Consider the following 15,101-nt stretch of genomic DNA (forward strand, 5'->3'; position numbering starts at 1 on the left):
GACAAGTAGCAGGGAATAGATTTGTAAGAATGAGGTTGAGAGAATGCTGCAGTGCATTATAAGATAAGACAAAAGATACTGGTGAAAAAAAAAAAAAACCTTAGGAATTATTCAACCTCAGCTTTTCACAAGTATTTAGATACATTAATAAGAAAGAACCTACAACAGTGCTTTCTTTGTAAATGTACAGAGACATCAAAGCAACAGCACAAGACAGCTTTCAAGCAGGTGAAGATCTTGTCCAAGTCCCATGATACCTAAACCTGGCATGAAGACAACTTCAGGCTGAAGTCCTAGGTTGTACCTGCATTTGCTGAACTCTTAATATGGTCTGGTTGTTTACACAGATAGATTACTAAAAAGGATTAAAAAAAAAGAAGAAATTCAACTAACTTCTGTTTACCCTTAATTTCTTTTTTCCTGCCCAAATTAAGCACTAGAGTATAAACCAGAAACTCAAACAGATTAAAAACTTAACATATTTCTAATAAATCACTAAGGAAAGACTATTTTCTTATATATCCTTGCAATATACTTTAACTGAAAATATTTTAATTAAGTATTACTGACTGGTATAAATTGATCTTCTGCAGTTTCACTGTGCTAGATACCAGCATGACAGCAGGTATAACTCTTTGGAGAGCATGTCTTTTTCTTAAAGCCAAAACTGGAATCAAAGTAGCACATGTTCTATTCTTGTCTCTCCCCTGTTCCAAGAGGCAAGCTACATTATTTTTGTGCTTCAGGAAATTGAGAATAAAATACAAGTGATAGTTCCCTCATTCACATGTTTGAGGCAGACACAGGCAGTGGAAAGGACTAATATACAGAATGAAATTAAGTCTGTATGATAGGGAGCAAAAAGTAAAATAAGTAACAACCTACCTTAAGATCACGATGAACTATGCATTTTTGATGACAGTACTGTACAGCAGATACAATCTGAAACACCAAGATGATCAGTGAAATATTTTATTTCAACTTCAGTATGACTTTTTGCATATAATTTAGTAATTTTCTTTCCTGATATGATTCACTAAAATGTAAGAAATTAATAAATAAAGCGTTTATCTTAAAAAATATTCATCTAAGTTTCTTTCCTTAAAGCTTAAATACTAAAACTGGAAAGTCCCTATAAGGAGCTCATTTTCCTACTAAAAAGAAGTTTAATACATACCCTTCAAGGTAATTGGAGAAACATATTTTTTAAATGCAAATCACCCAACAGCAATAATATTGAAAGGAAAACAATCTACCCTTCAACCCAGTAGCCAGACACATCATCTCAGATTTTATCTTCAACGATATCAACTGCATATCTTTGCAGTTCATCCCTAGCAGAACAATTCATTCAACATTTTCATGTCTTTCACATATACATCAAAAAACAAGTCTGAAACAGCAAGTTAAAAGCAGTTTCTTTAAATGTTAATTATATAACTTAATTCTGAAAAACACCAAACTTGATATATTTATCTGATTAAAGCTTTTCCAAAACAATCACTAATACCAGGTTAAGAAAAGGATTAAGGTGAGAAATTCCGTAAAGAGAATATAAAAGCCTATTACAGAATAGCCTTCATACAAAACAGTGTGATATGAACACAGCAGTACCTGTCATCATATCAACAGCTTTAGATAGAAAAGCTGTAAAATTCTAAAATATGCAGAAAAGGATTTAAACCTGAAGTGAGTCACAAGAAAAAAAGTGACTCTTAGAAACATTGACTAAAAGTAAATGTAAAACAATCTTACTATTTTTAGACAGTATATAGGAAGCAGACACTTATCTTCTGGGATTTTTTTCCACTGTGGCTTCAATAAACACTATCAAAACAATTTTTTTTTTTAAGTAAAAGAAGCTTGCTCACACTCATGTCTATCTAAAAACAACATAAACAGAAGTAAAAGAATGAACACACTAATTCCATACCTGCCTGAATTTTGAACGAGCCTCTTTCTCTTTCATTCTTCCATGTGCAACTAGGTAGTCAAACACTTCTCCTGATCATGACAAGGACAAAACATCAGTATTAATTTGACTATCATGCACAATCAAAACATGCTTGAGAGCAACACACCCCCCATGCTCCCCCCTTCTTGAAGGGAAAGGAAACACAAGCAGCCAAGAAAAATTCCTTTTGACTTTTTGCATTGGATTTCATTCAGACAAATAATAACAAAGAAGTAAAAATTGAACCATTCATACTAAGGCTTCTTCAATTTTTAAAATAAATTGACTTAACCACTGTGAAACACACAAAATCCATCATGAAAAATATTCATACTGTGTGTAAGACACACTAGGAATCAGGCAACTTATGCACCAGATTTGTTTTGCGCATCTCTAGTGGCTTCACTTAACATTATTTATATTATTTCTGTTTATTCCTTCTTGTTCTCTTTCTGATAAAGCTGCTCAAATGCCTTTCAGATCCTCATCTTTGCACTGTCTGACAGCAGCCTTTCCTAGCTGGTCACTGGCGCTTCGCTGGATTCTCTTCCCACATTCAAACATTTCCCATTCAGATGCTAAGCAGTTTCTCAAGCAGGCACTCACTATCCCTCTCACTATGAGCCTGCTGGTTCCCCTTCCTGTGTTACTTATTCCCATCCCCGGATCTGCCTCTCCAAGTGCTTTGGCACACATTTGCAAGACAAAATGAGGCACCAGTGCTCGCCTAAATATAGCGGATAAATACCGAGTGGAGAGTTTTTGCCAGAATCAGTGCCAGATTATCTCCTGATACTGCAGCAGGAACCTCAGAATGGGAACTACCCTTAAGCACAAACCTAAGAGGTTACTTAACAGAATCAAGAAATCCTGCCCTGGGAGGTCTGCTGGGACTGCTCTGAAGGCCAGATTGCAATAACCCATTAAATCCTTAAAGCGTTTCTAGGCATGTCACTAGCATTTCAGTTTATCCTTAACACGCATTTCAGAATCCACTTACCCCCACTGGCATATTCCATTACCAAATACAACGTCTTTTCAGTCTCAATAACTTCAAATAATTTTACTGCAAGAAAAATGAATGAGAGAGAGAGATTGCAGCCAGGAGTAAAAGCACAGCACAAACAAACAATTATACTCATGGAATGAGTATAATTTACGGCCAGTGATAACACTAGATCATACAGAGACCTTTAGGTTAGCATTCTTTTGAGGGGAAAAAAGACCAAATTAATTTCTAAATCACAGTTGATAATAAAGCATATTAATTCACAATTTTTTCTGAAGTTTATGCACACTGTACAAACAAGTTCATGCTGAAATTAGTGTTTAATTTGACACAGACTTCTTTAAGATCATACAAACCTCCCCTGTTTTGCTAGTAAACTGCTCACAGTCAGAAATCTGAGATTCTGACCAACTAAAAACCAAGTGGATACCAGAAATGTTAGGTCTGACTTTCCTCAGATTGCAATATAACCACTCATTTAAAACAAACACACCCCCACCACCACCCCCACAAAAACAAAAAACAGCAGAAGCTATGAATGCTGAAAAAGCAACAAACAATTTAAGGGATGAGAAGGGAGTGCCTAGCATGTAATAACTTGTACACCTCATCCATACCTTGTATGCAACAAGCCCTCTGGCCGATTCAGGACCATTAACTGTCTCTGGAACAAGACTGTCCAGCCCTCCTCAGCCAGAAGAATTGTCATCACAAAGTAGGGCCCTGAAGCTGTGGGGTAGGTGAAAGAACTAAAGCAGAAAGGGAAAATTACATACTTGGTAATTCTAATTTTCTGGAAATATCAGTCAGCAGGAGTCTTTCCTAGACTGAACTAATGGAGTTTTGGTACTCTCACCTAAAAAACTCATGCTTTTGGGTCTCAAGAATAATTTCAGTAGAAGAGGGGAGTTGGGGTACTTGATAGACCAGAGAGGTCACATTTCCTACTCTGTGTAAGGCTTTCCTGGACTGAGCAGTTTACCTCCTCTAAGCAAAATTCTTGGTGCAAACAGAGTCAATAAAGGAGGTGAGACAATGAAGCATTTACTGGATGCTTACTGTCCTATTATCTCTGAAAGAAGTTTAATAGCAGTACATTCAAATACAGCCAAATAGAGTAAAATGTAAACAGTATAACAGAAAAAAAGTCAGCAGAAATGCAGGGCTCCTACCAATATTGGGATGATTCAGTATCTTCATTATTCGTACTTCTCGAAACAACTGTCAAGGAAGCAGGAGAATTTCCTTAGAATGTGTTTATTAGGGAAAAATTACACAAGATATCCAAATTTAAATGTCAAAAAGAAAACAGAAAAGGCCACAGAAAGTAGCATTAGCATAAAATATAAATAAATATAGTGCAGTGAACGCCAGAAAACAATCTACATCTTATGCATTAAATAATTATAACCACTACAAATAACTACATACCAAAATCAGACTAATTACTAAGCTTTATGCAAACAAACACATTAAGTTGCACAGCCCTTTCTGGAGTCTCACATTGACCAAGCCCCACAGATTATTCACACAAATTTCCATTCTCTTCTGATTTCTTTGGTGACTGGCAAGCTCAGCCAACTACCCTGAACACATCAAAACTGCAGGTGCAAGTACAAGGTGCAGCACTAGGGAAAAGTCACACACAGATGTTCAAATGGAATCAGATACCAGGAATTCTGACATCCTCCAAGTCCTGCTGCTCCACAGAGGTGAAGCAGGCAAGTTTGCTATTCCTACAGCTACCAAAATTTTACACTGGGTCACAAGCAGAAGTGATGCCCCCTCTCTCCCCCTGCAACTCCTGAAGATAGATCATTGCCGAAAGTCTGCTGTATGATGCTGAATCACATAATTATAAACAACTGGACAAACTTAAAACCCTAACTATACATAATTCAGATTTTTTTTTTTAAACAAACAAGAGGTTATTGCTCTTAAATTTCTACCATACATGCCTTTATTAATTAGAGGTAATCAAGACTAACCTAAGGGCTCAAAGGAAAGAAGGCAAATGAAAGAAATCAAAAAGGACTATGTAGTTTGGTGCTGTGTACTTGAGGCTGACAATACTGATAGGCTTGCACTGTTTAAGTGAAGAGCATAGCCCCTATTTACTGAGCTGCACACTCTTTGGTCCCCTATTGGGCTAATGGAGGATACAAAAATAAATGAAGAAATGCTCACTCTTCAATGTAATGCTTAGACATTTTGGAAACATCTTAGCACTACAGTACTCCTTAGAGAGAAACTGGGCTCAACACATTATGTGTGCTGTTGTTGTTTTGTTTGTCTGATGCCTCAGAGACATCTCACCCTCCATCTTCAAAATTAGTCCCACTTGATCAGATGCAACCCTTGCAAAAGGGTACAGTGATGCAAGCCAGAGCCCAAACAGCTCCATCATATTTTATGATGTTCCTAAAATTCTACGAGTTAAGACTACAGAGCAACATCTTATTGAAATTCAGTTTTTGATAAAGTACATTACTACAGCTCCAGTAATATTACAGTCCTATACTTGACTTAAGCATTTCAAGCTAGTTGCTATGCCCTTGCCTTATAATCACCATTAAAACAATTTCAGAAGGAAGCCAAGACTACAAAAGCATTTCTCTGAGCAAATATGAACAGATGCAGTTTGCTTATGTATAAAACACAAAACAAGGCTATGCACCAGAATTAACTTCAGCAAAGATCTTTTCCTCATAAAATCAGTCATTGCTAAGGAAAAACATCACAGCAGGAGATTCTTTGAGAATTTGTTGCTTTTCTAAGTATTTCAATTTGTTGCACAAGAATAGATTTCCCAGCTAAATCAATATAAAATAATCAGAAGCTAACAAATTAATCCAATAGATGGAACAGCATCAGAAGAGCTTCTAAGCAGGTATGTGGAAAATCAGTTCCTCCCAAAAGACTGGAAAGGTATTTTGTAACTTAACACTATTAATGCTGGTACGAGAGGTAGGGCAATAAACACATACCTTCATAAGAAGGATTAAAATATGACTTCTGTAGAAAATAAATTCAACCCTCACAATTTTATATTTAATGTAAAGCACATAGGAATTAAAAAAAACCAACCCCAAGGTGCGAATTATTCTATTCAATATTTTCACAAGACTTAGAAGTTTACTAATTGGTTTAAGATTCAAATTGATTTTACAGTGACATAAAATTTTGTTCCCCAAGTATTTCTGGATAAAAACATCAACAGTATTCAAGGATATTATTTTACATTGCAACTCTGCATTCCATTAAGCACTACTTTGAGATAAATCTCCCCCACCATGCTTTCCCCATGCAGAAGCATGCTGGTCATTAACACTTGCAATGTAAATAACCATGTATTTACAAATATAAACACCTTGTAACAATACCCACCACACCCCTCAATAATGCCCAGGATACATCTCTTCCTTTGCATATAGAGGTATTTAAGCAAGAAGACCACAGTTATTTCCTACAAAGCCAAGTTCAGTAAATTCATAAAAATCTGGGCAGAACAGTGATATTTGTTCTTCTCTGAGGACAAGGCAACCTGTTGCAGGATTAGGATCTATTTTACTGACAAAAAATAGCATTTTCAGAATTCAGACACACCTGTATTTTCCTGAGCAGCACTGTCCTGCTCTCTCAGAAGGTGTAAGTGCTCCCTGACTTTTCTCTCCTCACCCCACCACATATTTATAGGATCACTCTAGATTCTTGAAAATTGCTACCATTCAAAAAACGCTCTTGAACAAGCATCTCCTTGTTGGAAAGGTGCTTTGCTTACAGAAAGGGACAGCCAGCACCATACTCAGCTCCTCAAATTTGTAGTTAGGAAAAAGTGACAAGACTTGAAAAACTGTTTCCTGTGTTTCCAGCTTAATTTTTCAAGGCACAAACTGCAGAAACAAGGATCTGCCACACCATTAGCAACATTTCTACTTGCTGTCAGATTGATACCTATGTTTGAGATTTACTATTTTAAGTTACTACAATCAAACTGAAAATCTTCAGTTAACCAAGGCTTTGTCTTGCTTTTAAAAATGTGCTTGAAAGCTGTCTACTTTCTAAATTGTTACTGAGAAGGGATGGGGCAAAAGAAGCACAGCTTTCAATAGGTAATATATTGAAATTGTTCCAAATCTTCTACTACTACTACTTAAGTTCCTTCTGTTAAGAAAAGCAGAACAGAAGTAAAGTTAGAGGCTCCAAGTATGTTTGAAAAATAAAAGCCTTGCTGACACCTAAAAGGGGCATATCTGAAACATCATTTCCTAAGTAAACCTATTAATGAAAAAAAAAGCATCTTCTGCTCCACCAGCAGTTCACAGAAGAGCAAGAGAATGCTATTTCAGAAACATCCCTGGTGAAGCCAGTACAAGGCAAAACTTTCAACGTAGCAGATATGCAAAAAGTAGACCAGTTATTTTGATATAAATTTGTGTTATGACAAAACCCAAATACTTACACTTGGGAACAAACAACAATAGTGACAGTGGAAAAAGCTAAGTCAGTACCGTATGTTACTATCAAGACAGCAAGTCAACAATAAAGCCAGCTCTGTTCTAAACAGATGCTCACTGAGTACAGTGGTAACCATACACTGAACAAACTGAAAACAAAATAAAAAGGCAGGACCCTTAATTCAATATTGGTTTTCTGTTTAAAGAAGCAGAGGTCCTAGAATAAGAAATATAATGTAAGTTAAGACTATCACATTGCATGGACAAGAAAGCAAAGTTAAAAATTCACAAGGTCAGCTTACTTAAGCCATCAAATGTTAGCCCATGACACAAGCTAAAGTAACTGTCTGAAGTACCCTGTCCATACTACAGGGCATGAAAACCACTGGTGAGCAGCTAAGGTAAGAGCTTTTATACCCATGACTAACTACAGACCCAGCTGGTATAACACTTCCAGCAACTGAAGTATGTGCTTAAATATTTCTGTTTACAAAACAGAATGGTGCATGTGAAGCTACGATGACTCATTTCACTTAATTAGGTCAGTAGCAAGTACTGTAGCAAAACCGACTTGCAATTGGTATCTTCAAACATTGGTGAATGGAAAGGGAATGGTTTTGTCAATGACCCCATGCCCAAGATAAGAAATTTGTCTTGTTTGATTAATAATCAGTAGTGATTGAAGGTCTAAAAGTTTTGCTGAATTGCATACAATTTATCAGCTTTGAAGTTCTAGAGACCACCCTCTTAACCATGAGAATTTAGATGGGTTCACACTCAGGAGTGGTATTTTTGTGCCAGTAACATACTCCACTGTCCTCTATAAACCTTCATTAGATAAGTGCCCGTTCCTATTAACACAATACTACTATCATTGCTTCCCATTCCCAACACTGCCTCTCTCTCAAGGAAAGAAATCCAACTACTGAACAGCCCTTTGTGCAGTGTAAGCCTGATGACAAAATTATAAAACTTCATGTTGCAGTGATACTAAACAGTACATGAAGAATCACAAACACAATGTAATAGCTCAGCGCAGAAAGAAAAAAAAAGGTGACTGATTTCATAGAACAGAACAAAAATTTTATTATTTTACTTACAATTCACAAGTGACCCATTAAAATACTAACAGAAATTATCTTAAGTATGCTAATGAACCCCCCTCTCACCCTTATTTGCTTTGTCTTTACAGTTGCTTCAGTGACTGTGCAAAAATTGTGCTAAAGTTTACTTAAGAGCTTTCAGGCAATCAATATTCATTCACTCAGTCACAGCTGAAGAAATATAAAGCTTCAAAACAAAGATTATTTTTTCTGAAAATCATAATCAATATTTTACAAATGAAAATATCATACCAACAAATTACCCCATTTTTCAGTGTGAGCAGAAGATGCATGGAATAAATATATTTAGAAGTTACTGAAGAATTAAATTCCTAAATTCAGTGGTTAAATCACTAAATTTAAACATCTATCCTTAGTTCTACTATCAGCTGCTTCTAACAGTACCTAATACTGTTTCTCTTATTGCCAGCTTCCCACTCAAAAAAACAAATAATAACAGCAAAGTCCTACTGCATGAGTAATTTATGTACTATTTGTGCAGTGTGACAACATCATTTGTATGCTATGAAAGTCTTATTTATACTTGGAATGGTTTATTGAATTATTATCAAGTATTTTTGTATGAAATACAACTTAACATTAAAACTATTGTCCTAAAACTGAGTTTTTCTTAGTTTTCCAGAAACATACTTTAGCTTCTCATTGCTCAACAATGAGACAAACTCACCCAGCTCTTCAAGTGTCAACACTCAGCTAGGTGGGAAATAAGCTACATGAGCAGCACAGGATTTCCACAATATGCTCTGTCACACGCTGCCTTCTAGCTCAAATATTAGCAAAGAGATTTGCTTAATATAGGATATAGGATTTAACAGCAAAGCTTCTGCATGGACTGCACAGCAGGTTAGATTAAAAACCCAGAAGAATCCACACTTACAAGTACTACAGAGGAGACATTAAAGCAAATAAATCAAAGTATAAAAGAAATAAAAGGAAAAAGAAATTAAAGCAAAGCTGTTTATAACTCCCCATAACCAAAGTGACACAATAAAATGAATGTAACAGCAGCCAGAGATAAAAGAACAGCAATAAGCCCTGGCCTCTTTCACTCATTTCTACAGCTACAGACAGCAGCACTCTAGTACTTCTAAACAAAAAAAACCCCAAATTTTTATAATGGGTGTCCTTCAGTAGGACAGTACAACATTTCTGTGTTTCAGCCACAACAGAACATACACAGAGTTAAATAGTAAAAATCCAAACCTAACAAAAATCCCCAGGGTTTTGATAAAACACTTATCAAAATCATTGTGAAGGACTGCTGAATTTCTATCTACAGGCATAAACAAGACTGTTCTGATTATATTCACTCATTTTGTCAATTCTATGCACAAAAAGTAATTGCCACAGGTCCCTTGAGTTCAGCAAATATCTTATAAAGTTGAAAGAGTATAAAGACAAATGTAGAAAAACCCATTAAAGCAATAAAAGTTGGTACTCTAAGTCCACAAAAAACCAATTACTACATTAAAGAAAAAATCCAAGAAAAATATCATCCTTTACAGCATTACATCTTGGTTTAGCATGTAGACAAACTGTACCTAATTGGAAATAAATTTACTGTTGGCAAAGAGAAAAGCTAGAAGAGGAAGAAAGAGCCAAACAGCCATGCTCAGATAGGAACCACATGGAGTCACTGCCCTCAGACACACAGATGTGCACATTATAGCAGGGAGACCACGCTCTCCCAAGGTCACACACAAAAATGTTGTTTAGCAAGATAAGGGGATCAAATATTTTTGTCAAGTAAAGGATCACAGTTCAACTGTTTACAGAATTCCAGATGTTATGGTCTATTCTTACCTTTTGCAGACTAGTAGGATTTAGCTGGGTTTTATCTATTATTTTCACAGCAACCTTGGGAAAAAAACAAACAACTATGAATTACTAAACTCAGAAGAAGGTTTGAACAAAAATATATTGCACCTCTGTGAGCAAGAGCATAGATGCACCTCTTAAACATGCATGTGTGTCTACTTCTATACATTTCATCAAGCAAAATTCTCTAACCTATTAGGATTCACCAGCAGGAGCTTGGAACTTTGCCACCAAGGAATCAGTTATAAACTTCTGTCTGTATTTGGACTGAACATTGTTATCTTGTCCACTGTTATCTTGTCCAGGCCCTCCAAACACAAGATTTATCTATTAATAGATCACCAATATCAATGAAATCTATCAATACGTTTCTCTTCAGCTTTAGAAATGCTTGGGGATGAACAGACGCCTTTCCAGCCCCAAAATACCCTTTGATGCGCAACAAACATTTTGACCCTTTCACCAAGAAGCTATATTTTAAAAAGGGGGTGGGTGGGTGGTTAGATGGAAACTCAGGCATGTCAGATAACTTCTTCTATATCCTGAAACAGCCTCTAGAAGAAATACTTATTATAAAGATAGCCAAAGAGAACATAAATCAGACTGTCAGCCTTTTTGTTTTTTTCCAAGGCTTACCTCTCTTCCAGTAAGCACATGCCTTGCCAGTTTCACTTTGGCAAAATTTCCTTTTCCTATTGTTTTCAGTAAGCGATAATTTCCAATGTGAGGATGCTCTTCATTTGTAGATGTGATGGAGTTCCTACATCGGGGGATGTTTTGTCTGCTACTTGACTTGATAGGCTGGATGTGTGGTTCAGTGTATCCATCCACAGAGGTGTGCTGCAAGGCAGATGAAATAGTTGGGAATTCAGCTATTTGGATTTCAGACAATTGCAACAGAATAGACTACAAGCATAAAAAGATGTAAAGGGGAGTCATTTATTTAACTTTTGCAATGTAACTGGTAACTCTGGAAGGCAACCTAAGGAGAAAATGCTGCCTTTGGGCAGAGTTCGATACATGTGTCACGAAAAAGAGCCTACAGAAAGATTTTACTAGCTCCAAAAGCAAAACTAGACACCTAGGCAGTAATCTACAAACCATTACAGACTTTTTTAAACTTGCCAAGCCACACAGTATAGCACTATGTTGCAGACATATTTGTCTAATCATAATCAAAGTTAGTCTTTTAAAAACACACCGTACAAAACATACTTGTACCTTGGCATATTTGGAAACAAGGTTTCACTCTATTTTTTTCTTAACTTTCTTAAGTCAAATGACATTACCAAGATTTTTTTTCAAGTAAGCTTTGCTCCCCAAACACGTTTGCATCTTTTTAAAGTTCTTATTCAAGTAGCAAACAATCTACGCCTTTATTTAAAAATAACTATTCTTTAAAACTCCATGAGATCGCATAAAATATTTTAAATCTCAAAAGTCTGAAGAACTAAAAGGAAGTTATTTTTAATGCATGCCAACACATCATCCCACATTAAATGTTAGTCACTGAAATCTGCAGTGCTTCTGTACTCTAACTTCCAAGTATATAAGGGGCAAGTTACAGATGGGGCTTGGAATTGTTCCAAGGAGAAACCAAAGTAATGAAAAATGTCAAAGGAGTGTTAAGTGTTTCAGTATTTCAAATACTTTCTAAGAGGGGCAGATGGGTACAAATGTTTAACAGGTAAAATTTAGCTTCTAATCTTTTAAGTTACAGATTTTGAAGGCTGGCAAATACTGGAAGTAGAAAGAGTGTCTTCCCAGAGCAGTTTTTAGATTTTGTAGCAGAAAGGCATGCTTACTCCCAGCTAAGCATGAAGCACCAACAGAGACCTGAGTATTTCCCCATTACTGATTGCCTCAATTAAAAAGTGGATATCTTTGTAGAGAGCACTGAAGAGCCTGTTTCTAGATCCTTAAGCTGAAAGCAGAATCTGAGGGTAGCTGGACTTTTACTACTTCTTCCAATACCCAACCTAACGCTGGGCTGTGCACATACAAACCAGAATTGAAAGCAGTAACTTCAGCTTCAGTGTGCGTTTGTTAGAGACTGAAGTCAATCCCCTCCTGTAAACACTCAGGCTTACAGACAGTCCCACTGAACCAGGGAAGATTATTTCAGGACATAAGTGGTGGCAGTAGTGGAATTGGGAAAAGTAGCAAACAGCTGCAACACAACCGGAAAAAACAAGGAGTATACCTCAACCAGAATGTTCTTCCCAAATGTAGCACAACCCTGCTTACATCACCTCCAGCACTATTAATTATTTACTATGGCCAGGAGAACAGCCCTAAATATAATTTTGTTTGTCTTTTCATTGCATGAATCCTTCTGCAAAATACTACTGTACTCCCACTGCTAAACTGTTTTCCAAATTACTGGAGAACCAAGCAAGCCAAGCATGTTTAGATTCTGTATATCAGAAAATTTATTCAGCTGTGAAATAACACACTAGTAATAATATTTATTCTTTAGAAGCACATCATTAAAATGTTTTCTGTGGACTTTGAAAGAGAAGATCAGAAAGACAGCTCCAGGCAAAAAGGCTTTGAAGGAATTCAGCACTGGACACTAGTCCCACATGTGATAAACCACGGCCCAAAGAAAAGCCTCCCCTAAAAACACATCCTGCAAAATCCGTATCTGTATGGTGCTAACAATCAATGTTTCAGCTGTACCTAGAACCCCATCCAGGCTTACAGCATTGTGCTATACAAACAAGTTTCAAGTGCCTTTGAGCCTCTTTACTCACTGAATTCGATCTTCACTACAGGAAAATACAATGCCTACCAGAAGCATTAGCAATCCTAATTTGCCAATTTCAAATGTTTCACAGGATTAGCCTACTCCCACAGTCACCTGAAGGGATCTCTTAGATAAACAGTTGGATAGACTTAACCAATGCCATGGGCAAAAAGTAAGATGCCTTCACAAGACAGATCATTTTAATGCAGATTTAACAGGGAAAACATTATTTCATCAAAATGACAGTATAACAGTACCAAACCTGAAGAGGAATAAAAAAGTAACAAGGTTCATGGTCATGATGATTCTGGATTTTGGTCTTTTTGTGACAGAAAATCTAAGCCACTCTGGATGGCTCCTAATTATTCCTTCTGAAACAGATTATCTTCAGAATCAACCAACGATTCTCTCCAGCTATGCCCAAGGATGACAGAAATCATGCATAAAGAAGGTCAAATTTCCTAGTTTGTGAGCCACACATAAATAAATACATACAATTTCTGAATTTGAACAGCACTGAATGAAATTCAAATTATTCTTGCAATAGGGCTCTTTTCAGCACATAAACTTGCTATTGTTGGAAAGTAAAGAGGAATTAAAAGTAGAAACTTATCAACTTCTAGAAATCAACATTCAATGAAATTGAAACAAAAGATTAAGTTGAAAAAAAATTAAAATCAAGGTTAAATAACAGTATCTCAAAGATTATTTCCAAACAAAACTAAAGCTGAATTTCACAGAAGTATGCAACATCCACACTGTCTAGAAGGCCAGGCTACATAATTTTCAGATTCTTCTGGTCTATTACAATACCTTCATTCATTATGCATCAGCTACTGTGTGGCTATTTAAAATCCATTTCAGTAGAACAATCTCTAAATTCTGAGAAATTTTTCAGGGCACTGGGAACAAGGGGGCTGTAAAAACCAACAGTCTCCTTGAAGTTCTTTGTCATCTAAAAACAATTCCAGCTAACAAGCTGCATTTCCCACACAGGATTTTAATTAGAGATTCTATTATTTCACTAGATATCCTGACACTATATACATATAAAAATAAAATGTAGTAGGAAACACTACCTTACTAGTACATCATAAACAAGACTCAGTAAATTCAGTTTTGCCAGTGTAAAATAAAGTATCTGGAAAGAAACAAAATTAGATGTTTCTTAAAATAAAATGCAATTTTAAACAAAAACAAGGTGCAGCAGTAACAGAAGTTTAGAGCTGAAAAGTTTATTAGAGCATTTAGGTATTCTGCACACTAGTCAAGTGTTTTAAAATAAGAAAACTCATGCAAAACAAAATCCATCACCTTCTCAGAAATCTCAAAGAAGTATTTCTAACATTCAGTTTTAAATTGCAACAGAAGAGAGCTCGATTAATACTTATTGTTCCCTACTAGGTCTGTGTCTGACACTTTCCCCCAGAGTTGTTACAGAAAGCCAAGGGCAGTAAGACCACAAGAGAGTTAACCTGACCCGTTGCTTCTCAAAGCTATCATTTTCTTTGTTTACCCAAGGTAACTTTGCCAAAGCAAGATGACCCGATGGCCAGACACATCATCTTTAAGAAAGTGCACAAGAACTAACCCCACCAAGTAGGTACAACGTGTGGGTTTCACTGCTTTACATATTCAGCATCCTTTAGCCACTTACTAGTCACTGGAGTAGTATTCTCAGGGATTATACACTGTAATTAAACTTACATCATCACCTATATTAACTGCTGCTACAGCATAGTCCTAAAAATTCCTGCAAACCATTTCAGTCACCAGTTCACACAACCTTTCTCTACCAAACAACACTGAACATCTCTACAGCCCTTCATCGTGAGAGGGTAATTTCCACACATCAATCTGCCTGCAAACACACCTCACCTGATTAAACAAACCTCTTAGTCCTGAATTTTCCCCATCTTGATTTATTACAAGGCAAATTCCTTGGTAGGGTCAGCCCATGGAAGCAAAGTCTGCAGAAAAGGCAAATCAT

At 36.3% G+C, this 15,101-nt stretch overlaps 1 protein-coding gene across 6 annotated transcripts in view; it reads right to left on the reverse strand.

Moving 5' to 3' along the window:
• Positions 1-15,101, reverse strand: part of MARK1 (microtubule affinity regulating kinase 1) — a 57,280-nt gene that overhangs the window by 23,466 nt on the left and 18,713 nt on the right. For 4 of the 6 annotated variants that reach the window (XM_069009492.1, XM_069009493.1, XM_069009490.1 and 1 more), the window contains exons 2-7: positions 10,999-11,202; positions 10,348-10,401; positions 4,136-4,184; positions 2,955-3,020; positions 1,934-2,004; positions 886-942 (exon numbers count right to left, since the gene is read on the reverse strand). In XM_069009492.1, the coding sequence (XP_068865593.1) occupies positions 886-942; positions 1,934-2,004; positions 2,955-3,020; positions 4,136-4,184; positions 10,348-10,401; positions 10,999-11,202 (501 nt within the window). Of the gene's footprint in view, positions 1-885; positions 943-1,933; positions 2,005-2,954; positions 3,021-3,580; positions 3,713-4,135; positions 4,185-10,347; positions 10,402-10,998; positions 11,203-15,101 lie in introns of those variants that run through there. The other 2 variants (XM_069009494.1, XM_069009495.1) reach the window with 2 other exon arrangements.

The sequence above is a fragment of the Aphelocoma coerulescens genome, chromosome 3, assembly GCF_041296385.1.
Source record: "Aphelocoma coerulescens isolate FSJ_1873_10779 chromosome 3, UR_Acoe_1.0, whole genome shotgun sequence".
NCBI classification, from domain to species: domain Eukaryota; kingdom Metazoa; phylum Chordata; class Aves; order Passeriformes; family Corvidae; genus Aphelocoma; species Aphelocoma coerulescens.